We start from the raw sequence: 26,349 nt of genomic DNA, 5'->3' as shown, positions 1-26,349 counted from the left end.
TACCATGTCCACCCCTTAGATGTGGATCCAACCCCGCCCCCTGGATGTTTGTTCTGCAGTGAGGGGCTACTGGGGCCGCTGGCACTGTGATTGACAGGATCACTATCAAGAGCACATTCAGGGCTTTTTAGAGATATCAAATGTTTGGAGGTTTGATCATAAACACTCCCTCTCCTTGATCTTTAAATATGACAGAATGATCAAATTGAGCACTCTCAGGAAAATATGATAATGTTTTGTAATTATCGTTTAAATCTGGCTAATTTTTAAATATCTCAGAAAAATGTTTATGAGGTTTCAAATCAGAATATGACTTTTTGTTATGAAACAGGGCATCATTTTCATACAAGTCTTCTGTGGAGGACACCAGGACAAACGGCATGTTAATCAGGTATGTTGGGGAGACACATTAGGGAAAGAAATTTTAGATCAATATTCCTATATATATATGAGATATTCTTATGAAAATGTTGCCACGTTATTACTCCCATTACAACACTCTTTTCATTATGGTTTGCCCCAAGAACACGTTAATATGGAAATTAGATCCAATCTATATAGACATTGTATAGAATGGGAATACCAATTTATTTTTACACATATTCCATAAAGTAGGCTATAGTGGTATATCAAATCATTCTGCTATATCTTTCATAGTTGAGAATCATCTTTTTCATCAAAGTTTGGCTAAAAATAGCCTGAAACCTAAAAACTGATTAGTGAATGAAAAATAAGAGAGAAACAAGTTTTTGCCTATTTATGCCTTTTTTAATGTCTATTTATTTTTTTGAATTACTTAGTCCTGGCATCCTCTACAAAGGACATAGAATAAAAAATATTTTTTCAAAAATGTTTTTTTTTCTCCATTTATTTCTTATGCTCCAACCAATGTACTGATATAAAAAACGACAACAAAATTCACAAAACTTTTTTTTCTGGTTCTCAGGAGGTTATGGCTGATAAAACATTTCCACATATAACAGGGTGACAAACGTCTCTTGATTTTTTTAGTCATTAAAAATATTTCATAAACCTCATTCAAAGTTTCCACTGAAAATACAATATTTACTTCATTGTTTTAACAATGTGGTATTAGTTAACAGTGGCATCAAAAAAGTAAATAAAATTACAGAACTGTTCTGAAAGCATCTTACACTTTTTGAAAGACAGCACATTTTTTATGATGTTACCTATGAGTTATTTAACAATTTTGGATGAAACTACGATTACCATAACATTTTTTGCATTTCATAAAATTTTCAATAAAAATAAGGATGATTTTCAGTTAGCCCTTTAATAAATCGGACATGGTTTTATTTGGCAGACACAGCACAACAACATCATGACAATGAAATAGCAAGAAGCCAAAGATGTTTGCATTTTATGTCAGAAATTAAGTTTTATTTGACAATAGCCATGCTTCAAAGGACAGTAATTTGTATTTGTAACAGGTGTACTTTAATATTACATGGAACTCAATTCAATTTGCAAGAGTCTTTTACAAAATCTCCTGAGTTTCTCTCATGGTTCCTCTCATTCACATGAATTTTCTTCACAAAGGCTCTTCCGTCTGCTTCCAAGTTCTGCTCATTCATTGTCAGCCAAATCATTTTGCTCAAAATACCTTTAATAGACAGAAGCATGATTATACTTCATAAGAACACCTGCGCATATTTCAGGGAACACTAAATTTGTCTCTAACAACTCCATGTCAGTTACCTGGCAACAATACAAATCATCAAGTTAAGAGCTGACAAACGATCATCGTCTTTGCTCTCCTGGAAGAGAAAAATAATACACCGTCTATTTTAAGCAACATATTTTAGGTTGTCAACAAACAAGCCTTCACTTGTGCAACTGCAACGGAAGCAAGGGAGAAAATAATGATACCCCAGCTTTGAATTCAGAGCAAACCAAAAGGTGTTTACCAGATTGGCACGCACTGCAGAGCACCGTCGTGCCAACTGTCTGATAAGGGAATGTGCTTCAGGAAGCAGCGGTTTCTCAAGGCACGCTAGTAATGCATAAAGCCATCTGCCCTGTGAAGATAAATGTGCAACGTACAGCTAAACTGAGAAAATACAGTTCAAAAATACCTTTTAATTTTAAAGGGAAAAATGCAAAATATTTGATGTATTAGAAACAAAGAAATAAACATTTTATCTCAACTTTTAGAGTGACCTCTTAATTAAATATATCTCAATCGAATAATATCAATGCATATTGGATGTGACATACTGAACTTACCAACTGTGGTACAAAGTCTCTCTCCTCAAACCAATTGATTAAATACTCAAGCACAGCAGAGATGGTTGACTGAGCAGAGAATGCAATGAAATGACAAATAAATATTAGAATATGCGATTTATATGTGAATAATAAGCATATCTGCTGTCAAATGGCAATTACCTGGTTTAGTTTGCTGACAATGCTTAGGAAAGGTGGGAAACCAGTCTAATAAAAAGAGATTCAAGAACATTAAATCAAGACAGAATGCTCAAATTTTGGTAATAATAAATCTACACAGTGTAACTCAATGTAATCTACTTGTACTGACAACAATTATCACAGTGTTTTGATGATATGATAAGGGGAGAATTATTACCTTGACATAATCAAGACCCGGGTTAACTTTATCTTCTTCTTCTTTCAGTTGGATGTCAAGACAAACATTCTCACCCAAGCAGAACCTCTTCCATCCATCCTCATCCTCCGTTTTGGGCTAAAGTGGGGAGAAGACTTGGGTTTTAAAGCAACTTTTTCATCATTTAATCAAAAATACAGTAACTTGAGGAGGTACTATAGGATTGTAATGTATAGGTATGTTTTATGTGAGTGTAATGTATAATGTGATGTTTATGTGAGCGTAATGTATAATGTGTGGAATTTTGTACTTGTGACTGTAAGATATATCGTGTGGATTGAGTGCATGCAGCTGTTTAATGGTATGCTGATTGTTGAATAATTGCATACATAGATACTGCCATGCAAGAAAGATTTCAGACAAGTATTATATCATATCATGTTTAACTTCTGTCCAGATATCAATGATCTTACCATGACAACATTATCATCCAAAAACTGGGATTTCCAATGCTGACGATGCTTGTTAACACTCTGAAATAAGAAAGTGTTATATTGACTGTACTTAATTTAAAAACAAACAGACAAATGTTAGATACTTGATATTAAAAGTACTTGAACAAGTAACCAATGCATGTAAATTGAACACCTGTCTGACTTCTGAAAATTTGCTGACTTGTTGTTGCTGCCATTTCAAGCTGGGAGAGAAACCCTGAGGTGCGGCCAGACAACCTGTGATCTGTGAAAAAAATCCATATGCAAAATGATTACACAGATACGTTTTCAAATGTAATAGTCACTGTTCACTTGTCGCACTCACAGACACATTCACAGATTGTTTCTTCTTCAGCTTCTTTGGATCAATTTGTGCCACAACAACATCTGGGCACAGAGATGCTTCCCTTCTGTAAAAACATAACACAATTCTATTCATTTTTACAGCGAGCACCTGAAAAATCATTAAACAAACAAATTTATGTTCAAAAAAAGGTTTATAAATTAACATAAATATACAACCAAGTTATAAAGTCCAAAGTTCTGTAACCAGTTTTGCATTATTACTCCACGCCTTGGTGTCTTAGAGAATTAATTTCTAAATATACACAAGCTAAACCAAGTATCTCAAGTACACTGTATCACTGAGACATCTCCTAAATCAATATTTAATTAAATCTTTACTTGTTTTTGCATTTTATCCTTTAATATTATTTTCTCCTTCAGTACGTGTAAAACCTAATAATAATGTACGTATGTAAAGCACTTTGGAAACAATGTTGCTTACATGAATAAAGATCCACCTGCGTCTACTTTTAAACCCTAAAATGAAGATTAGATGAAGAATAAAAACAGGTTTATAAATTAACATAAATATACAACCAAGTTATAAAGTCCAAAGTTCTGTAACCAGTTTTGCATTATTACTCCACGCCTTGGTGTCTTAGAGAATTAATTTCTAAATATACACAAGCTAAACCAAGTATCTCAAGTACACTGTATCACTGAGACATCTTCTAAATCAATATTTAACTAAATCTTTACTTGTTTTTGCATTTTATCCTTTAATATTATTTTCTCCTTCAGTACGTGTAAAACCTAATAATAATGTACGTATGTAAAGCACTTTGGAAACAATGTTGCTTACATGAATAAAGATCCACCTGCGTCTACTTTTAAACCCTAAAATGAAGATTAGATGAAGAATGACTTACTGAACCTGTCTGAGATATTCTTGAGGGTTTCTGGGGGGTTCGTTTGAGTTATATTCCTCTGTGTCGCAGGACTCCAGGGGCAGAAGTCTGGGCATCAACTCCTCCATGTCTGACTTCATGTCTTTGCGTTATTTTCTATTCGAGATCATCAAAATACATCAAAATTCACGAGTCGCTGCTGCTGGTTCTCTACGTGCTTGTCAGCCTCTCCATTTTGAAAACATTGGCCATGATGACGACCAATAGACGCGACGGTTCCCGTGGTGGCGCTTATTCGCTAGCTATGATACAGATGGAAAGAAGGAAAAGATGTGTAGTGACATCTGTTGTTTAGGAGGAATGTGAAAAGAAATATGAACATGATAACACAGAAGTTAAAGGGGTCATATGATGCTGCTAAAAAGAACATTCTTTTGTGTATTTGGTGTAATGAAATGTGTTTATGCGGTTTAAGGTTAAAAAAACACATTATTTTCCACATACTGTACATTATTGTTTCTCCTCTATGCCCCGCCTTTCTGAAACGCTCGATTTTTACAAAGCTCATCGGTCTGAAAAAGCCAGGTGTGCTGTGATTGGCCAGCTATCCAGTGCGTTGTGATTGGCCGAATACCTCAAGCGTGTGACGGAAATGTTACGCCCCTTACCATACTGTGATGCCTGCGGCAACCACATGTGACGACTCCGGGCTGGACTCCGCTTCGTCCACGGTGAAAGCCGATCCGGCGATCGACAGCAAGAAGTTGAAGTATTTCCTCAGCAACCAGCACGGATCAGCTCTAGGCATGACGAAGCAGATATCGTCCTCTTTTGGAAGACCAAACAAAGTAGTTTCGCTTTCACAACGAATCACACAGCGCCTTCACGACATGGCGGCGGCGGCAACAACAATACTATAGCGAGAATAAACGTTACGCCTTCTTTCTTTGCGTGAACATTTGGGCGGCGTTATGCTAATCTTCCCACATAGTGATGTAGATATGTGGGGGCGTGTTAGAACGAGGCGTTTTAGGTAGGCGTGGCTGACTCTTAACTTTTATAAAGAATATCTCTTTGGATTTGAGACTTTAGTCTTTGCAACTTTACAGATCTTCTTTATGCACCAAGAGCTTGTAACACTCCAAAGAGAAAGGAAAATTTGAAACCGCATCATATGACCCCTTTAAAATATATTCATTTCTATGCATGCAATGTATAAGTATTAGTGTCAGAATTGTACGTTTTTAAGGGGCAACATTTGAAGGCCAGGGGCATCTTGATAACTTCATGAGGGGACCACAGTGTGTCAGCCATGTTATATTATGTCAAATACGTAAGCTGAATCAATGAAATGAAATTAAGCTTGGAAATAATTCTGAAATATCCACCTTATTTATAGACTGATATCTCAAATAAGGTTTGTGCAGCTGGCAGAACTTCAGTTCAGACTCTGCAGACCTTTGCTCAGTCTGTCACTCCTATCAGTAAATTCTCTAATAACACTGTAACAGCACTGAGTGAGCTGATGTGTGTTACCCATATGCATCTAAATTGTCCAATTTATTTACTCTTGTACTGGAAAGAGCACTCTGATCTGTTATATTCAAGACTATAATGATTGATGATCTTGTTAATCAATTACCGGTTGCACTAATGAAAAACATGCAAGCGTCCTACACTCCTAAAAATAGAGGTTCTTAGTTAGCATCTACAGATCCATGAAGAACCTTTAACATCCATGGAATCTTTCAACTGCACAAAAGTTACTTCATATTGGAAAAAGGTTCTTTAGATAATTTAAGTGGTAAAAGGTTGTTAAGATGTTCTTCACACAAAGTTTTTGTTTTTTAAGAACTGTTCACTGAAAGATCCTTTGGGAACCAAAAAAAATGGTTCTTCTATGGCGTCACTTCTTTTAGAACCATTTCTAAGAGTGTTCCAAATATTTTCTGTATTGATGATTTTTTTATGCATTCGAAATGACTGCTTTTTCTAGTCTCATAGTTATAATCTAACACAATGATAATTTAATGGGGTTAGTATTTCACAAGGTTTACTCACTGTATCACAGGTCAAATCCAAACAATGTAAAATTACTACTGCTTCATGTGGTCTAACATTGTGAAACCTTATCAGTTTGAATGTGGCTTTGGTCCAGAGTTTGTGATGTGGCTTGTGTTGATGTTAATGATTTACTGACAGTAACCTCTAATCCAATCTCTGTGTGTCAGACTGTGATCTCCATGGATTGGTTCATTCTGTGACAAGACCGAGGGAATGACATTTCGCCGGGATTTAGCTTGTCTTACCCTCTGACTATTGGATTTGGAAATGTACATAAAGGAACTGATCTAATGAGATGAAGTGAAATCGCTGGATAAATCCAAACATGGCAGCTGTACATGCAGTCATTTTGTTTCATATTGTCTTCAGTTTTTTACACCAGGGTTTGGGTTTGATTTCAGACTACAAATTATGTGGAGACCCCGAATGTGAAAGTAAGATCATTTATGCTCATATAGTGTAAAAGAAAAGATTAGACTAAAACTGTGATGTGTGTTTACTGTTTATCTTATGTTTTTGTCCATTTCTTCAGGCATGATAAGTCGTGTACAGGCTCAGAGAGACTATAGTGCTAAAGACTGCCGCTTTCTAAACTTCAAAAAAGGGGATATCATCACTGTTTACTACAAACTCACTGGAAAAAGAAATGATCTATGGGCAGGAAGTGTGAGTACTCTTTTCTGGTTCTGTCTTGATTAAAAATATGCATGTATAAATCAGTTTTGTAAGATCAATATACAACATTTGTGCATTACTTAATCTGACATATAAACAGTATGTTTAAAAATATTCAGAATATTTTACATTTTGCAGATAGAAAAGCTGTCTGGATTGTTCCCAAAAGATGCCATCAAAGTTGATCAACCGTTTATTGATGAGAAAAAGGAAATCCAGGTGCCAACTCAGGTAATGTACATTTAAAAAAAAAAGTTTTTAAATGTACTTTTTAAAAAACAAAAAAGTGCATGTTATACGTCTACATCAGCTGGTTTAAATATTATTTAAAATGATCAAATCAACCTCAATACATTCAGTTACAGGAACAAAAACAACTTATTTCTGAAAAAATTATCTGTTACTACTTCCATTACATTAGATCCATTACATTACATCCATTCATTAAAATTATAATTTTTCACTTTTTACAGTGTACAGAATCTGACTCAAATAAGCTGGTGTAGCTAATGTAAACTCCTAAGAAATCTGAATTATCTGACAGAATTAATTCTTATGTATGCTGATTTGGTAAGAAAAGTGTCTACCAAGAACATAAATATTAATCAGTGTAAATTTTCTCCTCAGGAATATGACTTCATATGCTTTGATGAAAATGGTTTAGTGATTGAGCGCAGCACTGAATTTGATGATCTGGAAGATTTGTCACAAGAAACCGATTTCAATGAAGTCCAAGATAATCCTACTGAAACAGAAGAGAGTAAACCCAGTCAGATTTCTGTTCAAGATGTTTCTGATCAAAACAGCCCCAAGACAACACAAAAAGATGGGTCTTCCTGGAAAGGCTCTGCCGTTAGTGGATGGTTTGGCAGGAATGAGCAAAGCAATGATGAACCACAGGATGAGAGCAGTAAAGAATCCTTCAAAAGCAGAAAAATTGTGATGGATATGGAGGAGAACCATGTGGAGGAGAAGACAAACTCTGGAACGTTTGGTTGGATCAGGGGTGAACTCACCAATGCTTTTGGGTTTGGAAACAAGGATCTAAAAACTGATACACGGGACAATATCAAGAACCCAACAAATGACGAAGATACCTCATCTCAGCGGTCTAGCTCCTGGATAAGTATGGGTAGAGATGTCTTGGGCTTTGGTGAAGACAATACTGAAGCTGCAACTAAACCTGAAGCTGGAAAAGCCGATGAAAACACAAACACAGAGGACCAGAGCATATTTAACCCCAGTCAGAACATGGATGTGGTTGACAACAAACAGAGAGATGAAAACAACCCAGACGACAGTGTGGAAAATAAGGATGGTCCCTTGGAGGACAGGAGAACAGAAAATGAAAAAGAAGAGGAACAGGTGGGGTGGTACGGAAATATGTACAACAGGATCACAAACCTTTACAGAGAAGAGCAAACTAAACATTATGAGGATGATGGAGGCAGTTTGACAGAAAGCCATGGATCTACTTCAAATACTGAGAACATTGAAACCAAAGATTCAGAATCAAGTTCACAGTCCATATTTTCAGTCAACGGCCTGACATCAATGCTTAAGCTTCCTTTTCAGGCAGACACAGTAGTAAAGAGAGAGGAGGAAAAGACAGAAAAGGAAGAAGATGCAGGTAAGGAAGACTTTGATGAGGACCAACATAATAACAAGGATCAAGAAGAAAAAATGTTGATTGATATTTATGAGCAGGACTCAAACCCAACAGACACTGATGTACTAATGGAAACTCAGTCTCTGTCTGATAAAACAATGACTTTAAAAGATAGCATTGCATCTGATAGCATTGAACAACTAGATGTAGAATCTAATATGACAGAAAACAGCATGATTTCACAAATCCGTGAAACCGAGTCAGAAGATAATTTAAATGAAGAAGTTAAAAGTGAAAACAATGCTGATTTTTTTGAGGGAAAGGTGGAGCAAGATACAAGAGATGTGCAAAACGATGAGGAAAAGACAGGAAAGAAAGAAGATCCAGGTAAGGAAAACTTTGATCAGGAACAAAATAATAACAAGGATCAAGAAGATAAAATGCCGACTGATATTTATGAGCAGGACACAAACCCAACAGACATTGGCGTACTAAGTGAAACTCAGTCACTGTCTGATAAAACAATGACTTTAAAAGATAGCATTGCATCTGATAGCATTGAACAACTAGATGTAGAATCTAATATGACTGAAGACAGCACAGATTCACAAATCCTTGAAATCAAGTCGGCAGATAATTTAAATGATGAAGTTAAAAGTGAAAACAATGCTGATGTTTCAGAAGGAGCTGTAGAGAAAGACATGAAAGATGTGCAAAGTGATAAGGAAAAGACAGTAAAGGAGATCAATTCAGGTAAGGGGGACTTTCTTGAGCAACAAAATGTGAAAGATGACGAAATATCTGATGTTGTCAAGCAAGAATCAACCACAAAGGATATTGATTTACTTAGTGAAACTCAGGCCATATCTGATGGAACAATGACTTTAAAAGACAGCGCTGCATCTGATGACATAAGAGATATAGATGGCTTTTCTAAAGACTCTAACACCCAACATGGTGATGAAGTTAAATCTGCAAATAATACAACTGATGAAGGTATTCAGAGCAAAAACAACTTAACTGATTCAGCAGATGACATTTTAGAGGGCAAGCTGATACAAAGTCTGTCTGATCAAGACAATTTAGACAGTATCAGACAGCAAGAAAATGATTCTAATAAAATTAGCACAGATCCTGTAACTGTTGCTGATCCATCTGAACTGTCAGAGTCAGATATTCAGACAGATCCTGAGTTACGTTATGAAAATACACAAGAATTAAATGTTGCAGATTTGTACACTGACTCACATATTAAGACTGTCACAACTGGTCAAAGCATAAATGCAGATAAAAATTCTGAACCGACTGTGGATACATTATCAGAATATAATAATGAAAAACAATTAGCTGAAGGCGACCAAGGTATATCGCAAGAAAATTATGAGTTAGTTATAGACACAAAAGATAAGTTAGTTATGGAAAGAAATGAGGAACAATTAGATGAAGAATTACCAAAAGACATCACATTTTATGAAGAAAAGTTATCAGATTCAGAAGCACATGCAACGCAAATGAGCAATGAACATAAATTGGACACAAACATAAATCCTCTTAATGAAAGATCTTCTCATAATCACACTCTTGTAACAGATGAATTAACTGTACCTAGTGAAGAAAATCTGCATTCAGACCTTGAGTCAAATTCAGCCCTAAATGGCACAGATTATGAGATGGATAATAACAGTGAATTGCATCTTGAGTCATTGGTGATAGAAAACTCAGGTATAAGTATTGTCAAGAATACAGATTCAGTAGGTGAAAATGACAATGAGGTTGTTGTTCAAGAAGAGCAAGAGGAATCAGGTACAGTTTCTGAAACTACAGAGAATTATTTTGAAACAAAGGATGACACACAAATCACAAATGAAAGTCTAACACAGGAAACACATACAAAAAGACCATCGCTAAACATGTCTGATGGATCTGTTGATTTAAAAGATTTTGGTCATGATCTCAGTTTACCAGAAAATGCAGACAGTGATAATATTCCTAACGCTGTGGCTGAAGAAGACCCAGATGGCTATACAACTTCCACAGAAACTATGATGAATGATTTCTTCTCAAAGAATGACTCAGTACAGGATGGCAATATTAATATCATGCATGATCAAAATCAAAGTGTTGAACACAAAGAGGAGACCGACACAGCAAACAACGAGGATCATCAAACCGATTCAGAAAGTGTCACGGGAAGGGAGGAAAGCGACATAGGTGCCATCTGGGATCAAAGTGATGATGGTGACATGCCGGTGAAGTCAGAAGATAAAGAAGAACAGGGCAATGAAAAACAACCTGGAAGCCCTGAAATTCAAGACAAAAATACTGGCAATCATCTTACAGAAACCTCTAAAGGATATACAAACTTATATCCTTATCTGAGTGAACAGAATATTGAAGATCTTTTAGATTTATTTGGAGACCAGACGTTATCATGGCTGGATTCCAAAATGGGAAACACTAATGCAGGTCAAGATAATGATGACCTTGATGAACTTGGTGACTTTGAACAGCTGTTGGAAAACCATATGAAGATGAACACAAAACTGGGACATATTCAACAAGATAATGGTTCTCCTGGCAAGGATAACACTAAAGAATATCAAGCACTACAAAAACTGTATACCCTCTTATCTTCTCTAAGAAAGAAATATTCACCAGTGATAACAGATAACAGTGTAGAACGCCCAGGTACTGATGATTCGTAATGATCATTATCAAAAATAATAAGAGCATGACAGATCATGGAATTCATCATTTTGGTCAATATTGCATGGGACAAAAACTTCTGCATATGTGATTAATGGGAAATCTGGGTTTTGAGATCTTACTCTTTGAGTGATGGTAATGTAAAAGTTGTCAAATTTTCTATAATGTTCCCACTATTTCCTCACAGGGATCAGCGAAGATGACTGTGTTCATGAAGCATGTCTAGATGTGAATAAGAATACAGAAATCTCCACAACAGAGGCTGAAAATAATCAAGTTACCGATGACAGATCTGGTATAAATAACTTGGGCAATCCTCAAAATGAGCCAGTCTCTGAGGAAAAGGACCTTTTAGTGAACAGAGCTAATGTGGAGGGTGTTCAGACTGTTGAGCAGGAAAAAAGAAAGCAAAATACAGAAGATTGGACATCTTCTGAAACCAAGAAAGCTTTCCAAAACCACGGTCTTATCTCTGAGGAGCATGTTGAATCACAGAATGGTAATCATTTTTTTGGACTTAAAATGATCCTCTTGTCGGTCCAAACCCATCATGAAGAAAATTGATCTTGAGGGGTGACACTTCACACATTGTAAATTGTAAAAACTTAAATATGTGTTTTGTTCTTTTTGACAGAAGGAGGGCAATTTTATCAGATGGCAGTTTTTGTTGACGTCACAATGAATGAAATTGCATCTCTAGTGGACAAGGTGAGTGTTTCATGTGAAATACATGTAGGAAAAGTAGCTTGCTATAGCCTGCTAAAAGTAGCCTGTCCCTTTTTTTCTTTTTTGTATTAAAGGCACAAAGTTATTTTTTGAGAGACCTATTTTTCATAAAATTCTAAAAAAAATAAATAAAATAAAAAGGATATTCTGGACAATTACAATCACACAATAATGTATTTTTTTTTACTTAAAACATTTGATATTCAATTCATTCTAGTAGAGTACATTTAAATTATTATCATTATCATCGACCTTTTAATTATGATGTTTATTTTATTTTATGTTTATTTTTATTGTTTTATTTTCCGTGTAAAATTTGGGGAATATGTACTTTAGATTCACATTTACTGCACATGTAGGTACATTTACATTACATTTAGTCATTTAGCAGACGCTTTTATCCAAAGCGACTTACAAATGAGGACAATAAAAGCAGTCAAAACTAACAAAAGAGCAACAATATATAAGTGCAAATGACAAGTCGCGGTTAGCCTAACGCAGTACTCGTAGCAAGGTGTATATATATATATATATATATACTATACACACACACACATATACACACACACAAACAAAGAAAAACAAGTAGATAGAATAGAAAGCTAGTGTTTGTTTTTTGTTTGTTTTTTTTTAATAAAGAAAAAAAAAAAGATAAATATACATAAAGTAGAATTAAAATAGAATAGAAAGTGCTAGAGTTATAGGGTCAAATAAAGGTGGAACAGATGTGTTTTTAGTCGTTTCTTGAAGATGGTTAAGGACTCAGCAGCTCGGATTGATTTGGGCAGGTCATTCCACCAGGAGGTAAAAACACCGATTTAGAAAATTACACCTAAATCGGTATTTTTACCTACATGTGCAGTAAATGTGAATCTAAAGTACACATTCCCCAAAGTTTACACAGAAAATAAAACAATTCATATAATATTTCATTTAGCTGAGGATGACAATCCGCATTTTCTGAAGCCAATTTTTGTTCAAAATATATTTTTTAAGTGTTTCATGCAATATTGTGTACTCTATTTGTGGAAACAGCCGGTGTCGTGCCGAAAATGTATCATCTGCCGAAAACTGATTGCCGTCTGTAATCATTTTTTTGCAAGTGTAAAACTGCATTTTATGGGTTTTATTGGCCATTTAAAGGTATTTCAACAGGTAAAAAAGGACTGCATGAGGTATAATCTATCAAATATAACAACCATGAATGAAATCAAGTCATTTTGAGGCAGAAAGAACAGTTCACTCAATAAGTAGAGTCTGTAATCACTTTTTGGCAAGTGTAAAACTGCATTTTATGGGTATTTCAACAGGTAAAAAGGACTGCATGAGCTAAACGACTTAATTGCATTCGAGGGTTATATTTGACAGATTATAGCTTGTTAGAAAACACTCTCTGTCTGTATTGGTTCCAGATGTTTCCCCCTCCTCCATCTGTTCTCTCTCTCTCTTGTATTATGTTTTAATATCTCGTACTCATATTCGAGGTACGCATGCGCACATGTATGCATTAGCTTTTCTTGGTTCAAATGTTCAAATCAGGACACGATAGCTAGGACTCCAAGGTAATGGGGTTCGTGATGAACTATGAAGATAGTTCAGCATCCTTCGCCAAGTTTATTCCTAATATGTCCATATTTTCCTGTACATGTGGCCATTTTATATAACACATATTCTTGGCCAACATCCTATATGTATGTCATCTATATCCTCATTGGTTAAAGGGTTGAAACTCCCCTCGACATATGCCTATATAATATCTTTGTCTATGAATAAAGTTGAAGTATTGAGAATACCATTTGATGTGTGTTTTCTTGCTTCCCGGCCGTATACACTTTAAGGGACTGAGAATTTTCCAGGTGGCAAAGAGAATCTATAGGGACCGGTTGTTAATTACTGACATAGCTCATGCAGTCCTTTTTACATGTTGAAATACCCATAAAATGCAGTTTTACACTTACCAAAAAGTGATTACAGGCGCCAATCAGGCAACCGATCAATTTTCGGCACGACACGTGACCGGAGTGTCATATTTTGCACTCAAGGCAAATTGATTGATATTGATAAGTATTTACTGTCTCTACAACTAAATAACCTATAAAACCTGCTAAATAGATAATAAATAAAATTGTAATGCAGACACAAAGGTAAGTTAAGTAGTCATTTTGAGTTGAGTTTAATCCAGAGGGAGTTGCTCAACCGGTCTCTGTATCAATGACCTTTGTTTATAGAGAAATATTTAACTGACACACCCACCAATGAAACATACTTACCCATATTTTAAACTATGACATTTCATAACCAGGTCATGACCAATATTTTTGCGTGTGTGCTTACTGACTAATTCCTCGGCGTCGATAGATCCGTCTGTCTCTTTAAAACGCGAGCGTAACGTTGTTGCACTCAGCAATTGGTGACGTGTGGAAGCAACCATGACCCTTGTAGGGGTGTTAAATTTTGTGGCTTTTAAATGTTTCGCATAAAGTCAAAACATTACTGTTTTATATAACACAATACATGTTTTTTCTCCTTTAAAAATAGAAGAACAAATATCAATGACGTTTGCAATTTACATTTTCGAAACACAAGCGCATATGCTTCACGAGTCCTCCCTAAAACACAAGAGTGCGCTCTTCCTCTCAGCGCAGTGAGCACTAGCAGTCAGAGTAGAGCAGCGTCCGGCACCATGGCATAACAACATAAATGAACAGATTACAGAATTTAGAATAACTCAGTTTGGATATAATCATGGCAGACGAATTTAAGGCCGAGTCTGTCGTTACAGAAGCGACTGACATGAAAGGAGCAGCGAAGATTTACTACACACTCGCCGTGGAGAAAATCAAAGATGTATGTGGCACACAGTGTGTATGATGAGACAGCGTTAGTGTGTATGGCAGCTGTCAGCAGGTGTCATATATATTTCTATTAAGTCAGCTATCATAGTACTCATCATTTATTCTAATGCAGTATTTACATGTGTTTAATTAGATGTATACTGTGTAAACTGTTTTGTATTAAGACATAGCTGGTTAGCATTGAAGCATCTGGTACATGTTGCTAATTTCATCTTACATTACCATTGATTTGTGTGATTTTATTGAACTTATTGATTTATAGATCTACAGTGACCTTTATTGGCCTTCAGCTGACCTTTTATTGGCCTTGTTTACCAGTTTATGACGGTATAGCTTTAGTGTTGAGAGGTTTAGTGTATATTGTCTTTTTCATCTTACAGTGGCATTGGTTTTGGTCAGTTACTGTAGGTCAGTGACAAATGAGGATGTCTTTTTTTTATCTATTTTAAAACACATCGTAGTTTTTTTAGAAAACTTTATACATTTTATTTGAATAGTTTTGATTTCTTGACTGTAAAAATGACAGGTGCTAAAATATTCTTTGCAAAAATGTGTGATATAAATGATCATTATTATTACTGCTATGTTTAAGAAATAATAATGAACGTTTATGTGAAACGACTAAAAATTGTGTCTGTGTTTGATCATGTGAATGTGGGTTTAGGTTTATAGAACATCCTGTCCACTTTTGTATGCGTGACAGAGAGAGGGTTAAGAAAAGCCTTATAATATGAAAGCGTGTAAAATTGCTTAATTTATACTTCTCTTTTTATTGAGAATTCATATAACTGTTTAACTTCTGTGTCTTAGGTTGTATCTTCACTTCCTGATGATATCCGGCCTGGTGCTGACTTATATGGACTGCCATGGGAAGCTGTGGTTTTCACAGGATTTTTAGGTGTATTGACACTGCTTCTGTTCAGCTGCAGGTTCATTCAGTCTGTAAGTCATGCATTACTGCTACATAAAAATGCACACTTTATGAGTGCTATCATTTCACTAAATGAGCTTTTTCTGTTTTGTTCTGCAGATCAGAAGTCGAATATATGCAAGTGAGTGTTTTCCATCTCTTTATCTGCTTTAAACCTATCCTCATGATCTGTTTTATCTGATCTCCACTGTCAGCTCTCAACTGATCCTGTCTGTTGATTTGTTTGCAGGTAAAGAGACGCAAATGGTGCAGAAAGTGGCCGAACTGCTTGATGAAAAGTGCAAAGTGCTGGAGACATTCAGTGAGGTTAAACAGAAGGTGAGAAATGATGTTACAGTATATGAACACTTAATGCACATCAATGCTTGTATAACTGCATTCTCCTAAATCAGTCCCTCTAAACAATGTCTGTCCATCTCAACAGTTTGACAAGCTAGAGTCCACACTACAGAACAATGGCATGTCTGCACAAGCTGCAGAAAAAGACAGTTTAGAGGTAAATATGGTCATTATGGTCTCAAATCTACTAATGTACTAAAGGGGGAAGTCGTGGCCTAATGGTTAGAGAGTCGGACTCGTAACCCAAAGTTGCGGGTTCGGGTTTCGTACCGGCAGGGATTGTAGGTGGGGGGAGTGAATGTACAGCGCTCTCTCCCACCTTCAATACCACGACTGAGGTGCCCTTGAGCAAGGCACCGAACCCCCAACTGCTCCCCGGGCGCCGCAGCAAAAATGACTTTGGATGGGTTAAAATGCAGAGCACTAATTCCATGTCACGTCACTAAAAATGTTTATAAAATGTGTCGCCCTGACCACTTCACTAGTTACCTGATCCAATTACAGTGGGTACGGAAAGTATTCAGACCCCCTTAAATTTTTCACTCTTTGTTATATTGCAGCCATTTGCTAAAGTCATTTAAGTTAATTTTTTTTCCTCATTAATGTACACACAGCACCCCATATTGACAGAAAAACACAGAATTGTTGACATTTTTGCAGATTTATTTTTAGGTGGCGTCACAGAAATTTGAACAATCAAATGCACAAATGAAAAAGGAAATAGAGAGGCTGCAAGAAGAGCTGTCCCAACAAAACAAAGCAAGGAAACAGCAAGAGGATCAGGTAATGTTGTCATTCACACAGATACACTCACTTAACATATTCAAACTACCCTGTTCATGCTTGATGCCCTTTATGTTGTCTGTATCTGTCCTAACAATTGTTATATTTGTTTTTCAGCTTGCTGAACTTGAGCAGATTTTAAGAAATTTAGAAGAGGAAGCTAAAGAACGAAAGTCCCAGTTAGAACAGGTATTGACTATGTATATGATGCATGTTTCAGTCATATTTCCTTTTTTAAACACAATCATTTGTAATTCTATACTGTTACCCGTTTCTCCATCTGTAGGACAACACAACACTGAAGATCCATGAGATCAACACAGAGCGACTGCAGAAAAACCTGCAGGTGGCCAAAGAGGAGCATGCAATGCTGCTTGAGAGTAAAGAACAGGTGAGATCTGTGTTAGAGTGCTTAGTTTGGAGAAGATGAACAGATCAATAAAAAACATTTAACAGGAGTACCTATGTTTTCTTCACTCATACAGCTGGTGCAAGAGGCAGAGGACTGGGGTGAACGTCTCGGTGAGCTGGAGGAGGAGATGAAAATGTGTGAAAGATCTCATACTGGTATGCTGGAGGACTGCGCTAATAAAGATGATCGCATCAAGGTAAAAATACAATGGCATCAGGCTCAATGAGACCAGACACTAGAAAACAGAAAACCGTCATATTTCTTTCAGTATCAAAAGAACAGCATTTATTTGTAAATGTTTTTACTGTCACTTTGCATCCTTGCTAGGGATGTAACGATTCACTCAACTCACGATTCGATTCACGATTTTGATTTCACGATTCGATTCACGATTTTTTTTTTACAAAATGAGATTTAAGACAAATTATAAATTAAATGTGTCCTTTTATTATTGCTTGGACAAAATACTGTACGTTTCTTTGTGAAATTGAAATATAACACTATAATAATATACTAATATAGCACTTGTAAATTATTGCTCTTTTGTTGTTTTGATTGCTTCTATTGTCCTCATTTGTTAGTCGCTTTGGATAAAAGAGTTTGCTAAATAACACAATTTTAATATAATGTAAATGTAAATAACAAAACTAAATTGAAATTTTAAAACAAGCCCCAAATTAAATAAATAAGTAACACAAATAAAATAAATCTCTTCATATAAACAAACTAAGGCTTTGTCTGTGCTCTTCCCATTTAAAATTAGAGGCAACCACTGCATTTTAATCATGATCCAAACAAAGATGCTGCATACATGCAACATGAGCAGTTTTTAATCTAAATTACATTGTATAGTTTCGAAATTTGAAGCAAAAACAGAATGGTTTGACTATAGTTTTGTGAAACTATGCATAAAAAATATCTGCATGAAACAGAAACAGCAGAGGAGCTGAATGAGACGCAGATTCACTCTCTGCCAGCAGGTGGCGCTTAAAGTGTTTCCTTGGGTTCCGCTGTAAACAATGCAGCGCTGCACTTATGAACTTTAATATGCATTATACAGAGGCAAGAGGAAAAGAAAAAATACCATCGAAAAAGACAGTAAGTTCCCCTCAGACATATATTCATATAAACTCCTACCCCTAATTGAATCGCGATTTGTTTAGCATCTCAACCGATTTGAATCGTCACATATTTAAATCGATTTTCAACCGGCTCGCAGTTAATCGTTACATCCCTAATCCTTGCTGAATAAAAGCATTAATTTCTTTAAAAAAATAATAAAATACGGACCTCATATGGTAGCATATGTGATATAATTAAAATATATATCAAATTAGATGTACACAAAAGTGTCGAAACATAAATAAACATGTTATATTCTTAAATGCACAATATTTAATCAAACTTTACTCAAAAGTTTTTAAACAGGAAATTATTCATTGACAAAATCTAGTACACAGCGTGGTAAAAATACAAAGATCTGTCATGAAACTCTAGATGGCGCAGGCCGATAGGTTCTAACTCAGTCAGACATAATGACATTATTCACGTGGCGCAGCTGATTGGTTCTTTTTGTATCAGCTGTCAATGAGCTTGCTGCTCAACATTCAAATACTTGGCTAGTGCTCGCTGTAGCAGTTGCAGCGCACTTCAGAAACCCTCCACCTTCCCCAGCTCCACCTGTATAGATCTGCTATGGGGTGACTTCATGTATGTTTTATATGGGGTTGTCTCATATATGTTATATGTGACCCTGGATCACAAAACCAGTCTTAAGTCACTGGGGTATATGTGTAGCAATACATTGTATGGGTCAAAATTATAGATTTTTCTTTTATGCCAAAAATCATTAGGATATTAAGTAAAGATCATGTTCCATGAAGATATTTTGTAAATTTCCTACCGTAAATATATCAAAACTTTTTGATTAGTAATATGCATTGCTAAGAACTTCATTTGGACAACTTTAAAGGCGATTTTCTCAGTATTTTTATTTTTTTGCACCCTCAGATTCCAGATTTTCAAATAGTTGTATCTCGGCCAAATATTGTCCTATCCTAACAAACCACACATTAATGGAAAGCTTATTTATTCAGCTTTCAGATGATGTATAAATCATATATGTAAATATAAATTTACCCTTATGACTGGTTTTGTGGTCCAGGGTCACATATGTGTAGCAGCAGTATTTCTTACATGCTCACAGCAGCATGCCATGGATGTACTGGCAGTAGCAAGTCTCGGTACTTGCTCTGCAGCGGCAGCAGCATAGCAGATCTATTCCACCAAGACCAAACACATTGACATGGCCATGTATATTACCATGCTAAACTCTCTGAGAGCTATCATGGCAGAACTGTATTTCAAAAAAAAAAATAAAAATACACATTTTCCTTTTCTTGTATCAGTCACTGACAGAGTGCCTTTTGAAGATGCGAGATTGGGATTCTGAGGATGAGAGCTGCATTGACGGCAGCACCAATGCAGCTGGAGCTGAGAATGGAGACAGTTCAGGTTCAAGCTCTTGTGGTTAATTTGGGAATATTCTTAGTTTGATTTGAAGTCAGGTCTTGAGGTGTCATCTCATGAGTTTTTTGTGCTTGCAGATTTCCATCAGAAGCAAAAAGTACAGAAACTTATTGAAGCGGCCAAGGTACTCCTACTCACATCCTGGTTGTCTCAAACCTAGTGAAACACCTAGATAAGATACGATACACATATGACTGCCAAACATCCTGTCAAGTATGGCAGCTCACTGGGGTTTGAAACACAACCCTTATGTGTCAGTTTAAATGAATAACTTCTGTCTACATCCACAATATTCAGATATGCTGCTAACAGATATGATGCGGTAGATAAGTTAGTCCTCTTTGTCACAGATGAGTGCAGACTTGAAGTCCATGGAGGAGCACAAGAACAGAGTGTTAGCCAAACTCGCAGATGAAATTAAAGCCAAAGAAGATCTCCAAGGTAAACACTTCCACTAGAGTTGAAACAGGTGCTGATGCATGAACCTTTTAATTTGATATATAATTATGTTTGATTGATTGTAGAAAGAAAATGTGACTTATTCATTCATAATGGGAATCTGTAGGCACCTTACAATTTTATTTTCGATTGATTTGTATTCCTATCTTGCTGAATTAATCATAACATCACAACATATTTGCTTTCCTACCTGATATTCTTGGAAAACACCTGCTATGCAAATATTATGAGTAATAAAAGTGGATCTGATTTGCTTTGGCCTGAATATATCAAACATGATCTTTCAGACTGTAAATGAAGACTTGTTTTCTTGTTTCTCTGTATTCTCAGAGGGGATCAAACAGCTTGAGGAGCAGAAGGAGGTGTTGGAATCAGAGAGTGCCAGCTATGCTAGTGAAAGCCAGAAACTCCAGCAGAAACTCCAGATCGTGACTGAGATGTACCAGGAGAATGAACTCAAACTACACAGGTTTGGACCATGGAAAATCTTTATCCTCCATTCAGTGTCTCTGAAGTCTTTTTTTATTGGAATTTCAAATACTAATGCTAATCATTCAATTATTTCTTGGACTCTTGTCAGGATGTTGACAGTGGAGGAGAAGGAGCGCTTACAGAAGGAGGAGAAGCTCAACAAGGCAGGCAAGAAGATCAGTCTTGCTGCAGAGGAGCTTAACACTTACAGGTCAGAGCAAATTGTTTAGCACACATGAGGAAGTCGAGTTAAGTATGATATAGTATGTGATAAAATCAAAGGACATGGTCTCTGAGAAGGGGAGAAAACTTGAAGCATAATGAACGTTCACTAAAAGAGGAAGTTTACATTATAGTCTCTTTCACTATGTTTATATAGACAACGAGCCAGAGACCTAGAGGAAGAACTGGAACGGACGTCACTGGCCTACAAGAATCAGGTGACACGCTAGTAATGCTACAACAACGTCTCTACATGATTTATATTGATAAAGGTTCTTCAGTGGCACATGCTGATGATACCCACGAGGAATATGTTTATTATAACCTATTATTATTTTTAGACAACATTTACTCAAAATACTCTCATATAAGAAATATCTGAAACCACAAAATGTTGATGAAATTGTTGGTAGATTTTGGAACTGACATTAGGGGGAGACATTATACATCCTTATATCAGTCTATCATTATGATGTAGACCTATGTGACTGATACAAGGATGTATAATTCATAATTAATTATAATTATATAATATAAATATGTATTATATAAATTATTCTTTTTTTTCTACCACAAATGAGATAGATAGATAGATAGATATGCATGTATATGTACACACAGTACAATATATACAAAATTATATATGACCAATATGAGAATATATAATAAATACAATTATATAAAAATACAAACAAATATGTAAATTATATAAATATTTTTCATGAATCATTCTTTTACCACCACATTATTTATTTACCACCACAAATGAGAGTGATATCTCATATATACTTGTATCAGTTTATCATTTCTATATATATGAATATTTATTTTATATATTTTTTTCTTTTTCTTTTTTCTACCAGATTACTTCTCATGAGAAAAAGGCTCATGATAACTGGGTAAGTTGTTTTCAGACCACTTATATTTGATCCGTACCAGTCATCAGTAGCTTTATTGTGTCAGAAGTATACTGTTCTTATTGTCTGTGTTATAGCTAGCTGCAAGGGCAGCAGATCGAGACCTGACTGATGTCACGAGAGAAAATGCTCATCTCCGCCAGAAGTGAGATTGACTAGAGAGTATTTTACTGTAGTGTTTTATATACAGCAGAAGCAATATTTATCCATACATATTAATATGTTAACAATTGCAGGCTGACTGGTGCCCAATTCAAGTTTGAGATTCTTGAAAAGGATGTACGAGAGGGCAGACCTTTATTTAGAGGTCAGATACTCTTCACTTCCCTTTGGCTAGTACATGTCTATGATTTAAAATGGTGTTAACCATTAGCCATGCATTTCCCCATCTCACAGGTGAAAGATCTCCATATGGATCCTCTCTTAGCCGACCATCTTCAGAAACACGGGCCTTCCTGTCCCCTCCTACACTAATGGATGGACCCCCTCGACTCTCACCTCAGTTTATGGGTCCAGGCAGAGGTGATATACACACATCATTCCCTTTTTTAATTCTGGGAAAAGTCTCCTAGCTAGTATGAAAAATGTGATTCATTCTTTGCATTCTCAGTCTTAAGTTGTCTAGCAATATTTTGTGTGTGTGTCTGTGTATTACATGCATGAATACAGTTCATCTCCCATGAGATATAGTTAATATGTTTGCATTAGGGGTATAATGGGTTTGGTTTACGTCACAGTTTCAGTATGGTTTGGTACATACTTATGATAGGACATTTTTCTATACAGTTACCTATACACTACTATTCAGGTCAGTAAAATTTTTTGTACTTTTATTCAGCAAGGATGCAAATAACTTGATCAAAAGTGGCAGTGAAGGGATTTATAATGCTACAAAATATTTTATTTTAAATCAATTCATTTGATACTGAAAAAATGTCAGCTTCCACAAAAATATTAAGCAGCACAACTGTTTTCAACATTAATAATAACAATGTTTCGTGAGCAGCAAATCCGCATATTAGAATGATTTCTGAAGGATCATGTGACACTGAAGACTGGAGTACAAATAGAAAACATGTATTTTAAATTGTATTTTTATTTACAGAATTGCTGCTTTTACTGTAATTTTGATCAAATAAATGCAGTCTTGCTGAGCATAAGAGACCCCAAACTTATATTCAGATTTTGAAAGAGCCCCTTTTATTTGATCTTTTACAGCAAAATGCTAAATCACAGAAAACAATTGACATTTTACTAAATGTTACACGGTGTAGATGCATTTAAAAGAATATGCATCCAGTGCTATCTCCAAAACTGCTCCAGTTAAATTTAGTATCTGTAAGTTTTTTTATTTACTTTAGGATAGTTAATGCATATCACTAATAATTAAAGACCTGCAAGATATACCAGTACCATTTTTGCAGTTTAAATGCATACTAAATCGTGGGTAGCAAATCATTTCCCACGTTTGCATATAGATGAGTCTTGTCTTTCATTACCCTCGTTAATATTTTGTTGGTTGTCTCCCTTTCCTCGCTTTTCCATTCTTAACTTCCTCAAACATTTTTATGTGCCATTTCTCTCCACTCCTTTCATCTTCCTTCACTCTCACTGTCACATAATCAGCATCCCGTGGCAGAGTAGAGCCCCCTAGTGGTGGGCCAGACTCTGATAGTGGCTCGTTGTCTCCTTCCTGGGACAGGGAACGTAGGGGCCCTCCCCCCCCTCCAGGTACAGTGATGTTCCCACTGCTGTGACTGCCCTGTAGCAGGAGGAAATACTTCTCTAGCTCTCAAAGATCAAGAATTATGGATAGAAAACCATAAGCATATTAACATGACTGCCCATTTTTACATATCACTAGTTTAGCCAATCATAACAGGTCTTTTACATAGTCTTAAAGGTACAGTAAGGCAAAAAAAAAGCCTGTTTATTTTTAATGATCAGAGAGAGGGAGGAAATAGTTGTGTAAAAGTCCATTCTGATGCAAGAAACCGTAATATTATAAATGGACTTCACAGAAAAAATTTATGCTAAAACAAAATGAGGCTTATTTGCGCGATTCAATGTCAATTTGCTATTGATTTATGAATATTAAGCACTAAACTGTCTTGTGCCTATAATTTAGCCAACGGTGTGAAGTGAGAGGTGTTTCTGTTACTGAAGCTCAAACTCAGTTATTCAGAGGTGGCTGAGAAGCGCTGACTCAGCCGCACAGCTCATTGAAGAGTCACAGAACTGGGCCTTCTTTGTTCTAGACGTTTCTGTGGTTTTGGGCTGTGCGTCGGGCTTTGTCCCACTGCCCTCTGCTGCTCCTCACTGTTGGGCTAAATACTGTCGATTCAGGGGCTGTGGACTAAATGTTCAGCGCAGTGATTAGTTATTTCATACTGTGGGTGTGAATAGCACAGGACATCACTGTATTTTTAAAATGTCATTCGAATCATTCCCATTACATCCTAGGTGTTCATGGGCCAATCATTTTCAAATGTTAAGTTTTGTGTTTGTTTGTAATGTACAATGCATTTTGAAAGGGTCTTGAATTTAGTTATAATAATATGAATTAATTTATTTATTATTATTATATATTTAAAATATATTGTTTAATGTTACATTTTTATTTTATAAATGTATATATTTTTAAATAATTATTTGTAAGTTTTTGTTTTTAATTGTAATACATTATCCATTTCTCTGATAGTGTCTGAAAGGCTCTTAAATTTAGAATACTAGAATATTGCGAATAATAATATAATTAAAAAATAGTTTTTTTTTATTTTAAATTGCATTTTGTTTTTATTTGTAATAAAATGTTTACAAGGCTCTTGAGTTTATTTAGAATAAATAATGTATATAAAAAATATTATATTACATTTATATAAATTATAATCTTGATTATAGAATTATTTAAATAAATGTATATTATATAGATATTCATTAAAAAAAAAAATATATATATATATATATATATATATATATGTTTATGAAAGGTCACCCTCTCCCAGATCCGGGTTTGCCCTTTAGGAGGCCTCCTCCAGGTCCATATCCTATGGGTCCTTTGCCTCCTAGACCTTCACTTCCTCCTGAGCCATACTTTGGTGACAAATCAGGTGAGTCTTTCCATGTGACCGCCTCTGTGATATGTTTGAATTCTCCTCCGTTTCTCTTAAAGGTCATTTGTACCTGTGGAATTATAAATAGCCCATATGACTCACATATACAAGCCTAATAGTAACTTAGTAACTAATACTGAAAAACTGAGATACATATTCTAGTAAGTGGAGCAACAAAAACTCCCTGCTAACTTGTTTTATGCAGCTCATGTAATAGCATTACCAAGGCATGAATGAATTCTCTTTTCAGCAATCCTGAAGAATTAAAATGAAAATGTGAGAGTGGGAGTTTGGCTCAAAGATCCTAAGAGTATTTTTTCCTCTCTCTCTTTGTCCCAGATTCATCATTTCTAAGAAACAGCTCATCTATCAGTGAGAATGAGAGCAGAGAAGTGAGTAAACCACCGACTGATGAGAAAAATGTAGTTTTTGTAAATGCACATAACTGAAATGTCTTTTCACAGGGTCCTCACTCGATGCCTGGTGACATGAGATTGCCTCCTGATCCAGATTCAAGAATGGGGCCTCCTCCTGGCCCCCGGTTCATAGGAATGCCCCCGCTGATGGACCCTAGGGACCCACACTTCCCACCCAGGGGCCCTTATGGACCTCCGGAGTTCTTTCCCCCTCGTGGGCCTGGTGGTCCCCCCATAGGCAGTAAGTTAACTCTTTCCACTTGAAATGTGAAAGTGCATATGAAGCACATTTAACTTCTGCAATGTGACTTTTTCACAAACTAAAAGCATATTTAGTGGGACATGATTTATGGAAAGACTTTATTTAGTGATTTGATTGATAAAGTTAATAAGATTGGTTAATGTTATATTTTAATTATTTAATATATATTTGTTATTATTACACATTTTAATTTTGCCATTTGATTTATTACAAGATAGGACTTTTTATATATATATATATATATATATGGGGCCCTTATGGACCTCCGGAGTTCTTTCCCCCTCGTGGGCCTGGTGGTCCCCCCATAGGCAGTAAGTTAACTCTTTCCACTTGAAATGTGAAAGTGCATATGAAGCACATTTAACTTCTGCAATGTGACTTTTTCACAAACTAAAAGCATATTTAGTGGGACATGATTTATGGAAATACTTTATTTAGTGATTTGATTGATAAAGTTAATAAGATTGGTTAATGTTATATTTTAATTATTTAATATATATTTATTATTATTACACATTTTAATTTTGCCATTTGATTTATTACAAGATGGGACTTTTTATATATATATATATATATATATATATATATA

General features: G+C 35.6%; 2 protein-coding genes across 8 annotated transcripts in view; one reads left to right on the top strand and one right to left on the bottom strand.

Annotated features, from left to right (window-relative positions):
- Positions 1-1,272: 1,272 nt before the first annotated feature.
- Positions 1,273-4,559, bottom strand: LOC107589646 (gem-associated protein 2-like). The gene is made up of 10 exons (XM_016278151.1): positions 4,293-4,559; positions 3,404-3,488; positions 3,233-3,322; positions 3,058-3,117; positions 2,606-2,722; positions 2,410-2,454; positions 2,248-2,316; positions 1,929-2,039; positions 1,720-1,778; positions 1,273-1,624 (listed from the first exon to the last, which is right to left on the bottom strand). The coding sequence occupies exons 1-10, from the start codon at positions 4,409-4,411 to the stop codon at positions 1,588-1,590; spliced, it is 792 nt and encodes a 263-aa protein (XP_016133637.1). The 5' UTR covers positions 4,412-4,559; the 3' UTR covers positions 1,273-1,587.
- Positions 4,560-6,541: 1,982 nt separating this feature from the next.
- The window catches only part of LOC107589645 (cTAGE family member 5-like), a 22,729-nt gene continuing 2,921 nt past the window's right edge, over positions 6,542-26,349 (top strand). Inside the window, exons 1-30 of one of the 7 annotated variants that reach the window (XM_016278148.1) lie at positions 6,542-6,769; positions 6,868-7,001; positions 7,149-7,241; positions 7,638-9,006; positions 9,301-11,307; positions 11,513-11,824; positions 11,960-12,033; positions 15,717-15,848; positions 15,937-15,958; positions 16,067-16,155; positions 16,262-16,333; positions 16,849-16,959; positions 17,077-17,148; positions 17,246-17,350; positions 17,445-17,567; positions 19,780-19,885; positions 19,978-20,024; positions 20,251-20,341; positions 20,690-20,828; positions 20,940-21,041; positions 21,210-21,270; positions 21,916-21,951; positions 22,047-22,114; positions 22,206-22,276; positions 22,366-22,491; positions 23,596-23,700; positions 24,960-25,079; positions 25,422-25,474; positions 25,547-25,699; positions 26,032-26,071. In XM_016278148.1, coding sequence (XP_016133634.1) covers positions 6,661-6,769; positions 6,868-7,001; positions 7,149-7,241; positions 7,638-9,006; positions 9,301-11,307; positions 11,513-11,824; positions 11,960-12,033; positions 15,717-15,848; positions 15,937-15,958; positions 16,067-16,155; positions 16,262-16,333; positions 16,849-16,959; positions 17,077-17,148; positions 17,246-17,350; positions 17,445-17,567; positions 19,780-19,885; positions 19,978-20,024; positions 20,251-20,341; positions 20,690-20,828; positions 20,940-21,041; positions 21,210-21,270; positions 21,916-21,951; positions 22,047-22,114; positions 22,206-22,276; positions 22,366-22,491; positions 23,596-23,700; positions 24,960-25,079; positions 25,422-25,474; positions 25,547-25,699; positions 26,032-26,071 — 6,142 coding nt within the window. In that variant the 5' untranslated portion in view covers positions 6,542-6,660. Of the gene's footprint in view, positions 6,770-6,867; positions 7,002-7,148; positions 7,242-7,637; positions 11,308-11,512; positions 11,825-11,959; positions 12,034-15,716; positions 15,849-15,936; positions 15,959-16,066; positions 16,156-16,261; positions 16,334-16,848; positions 16,960-17,076; positions 17,149-17,245; positions 17,351-17,444; positions 17,568-19,779; positions 19,886-19,977; positions 20,025-20,250; positions 20,342-20,689; positions 20,829-20,939; positions 21,042-21,209; positions 21,271-21,915; positions 21,952-22,046; positions 22,115-22,205; positions 22,277-22,365; positions 22,492-23,595; positions 23,701-24,959; positions 25,080-25,421; positions 25,475-25,546; positions 25,740-26,031; positions 26,072-26,349 lie in introns of all 7 variants that reach the window. The other 6 variants (XM_016278150.1, XM_016278149.1, XM_016278146.1 and 3 more) reach the window with 6 other exon arrangements.

The sequence above is a fragment of the Sinocyclocheilus grahami genome, unplaced genomic scaffold (genome assembly GCF_001515645.1).
Source record: "Sinocyclocheilus grahami isolate Dianchi unplaced genomic scaffold, SAMN03320097.WGS_v1.1 scaffold118.1, whole genome shotgun sequence".
Taxonomy (NCBI): Eukaryota; Metazoa; Chordata; class Actinopteri; order Cypriniformes; family Cyprinidae; genus Sinocyclocheilus; species Sinocyclocheilus grahami.
The sequence above is the reverse complement of the archived record's forward strand: the minus strand, read 5'-3'. Positions and strand labels throughout refer to the sequence as shown.

What these genes read in the sequence shown, in the direction of transcription:
- LOC107589646 (XM_016278151.1), bottom strand. Translation starts at nt 4,411, where the DNA reads ATGAAGTCAGACATGGAGGAGTTGATGCCCAGACTTCTGCCCCTGGAG. An exon ending in GAATATCTCAGACAGGTTCA is followed by an intron (nt 3,489 to 4,292) that starts GTAAGTCATTCT and finishes ATGTTTTTACAG; the next exon opens with AAGGGAAGCATCTCTGTGCC. An exon ending in TTGTCAGCAAACTAAACCAG is followed by an intron (nt 2,317 to 2,409) that starts GTAATTGCCATT and finishes TTCTCTGCTCAG; the next exon opens with TCAACCATCTCTGCTGTGCT.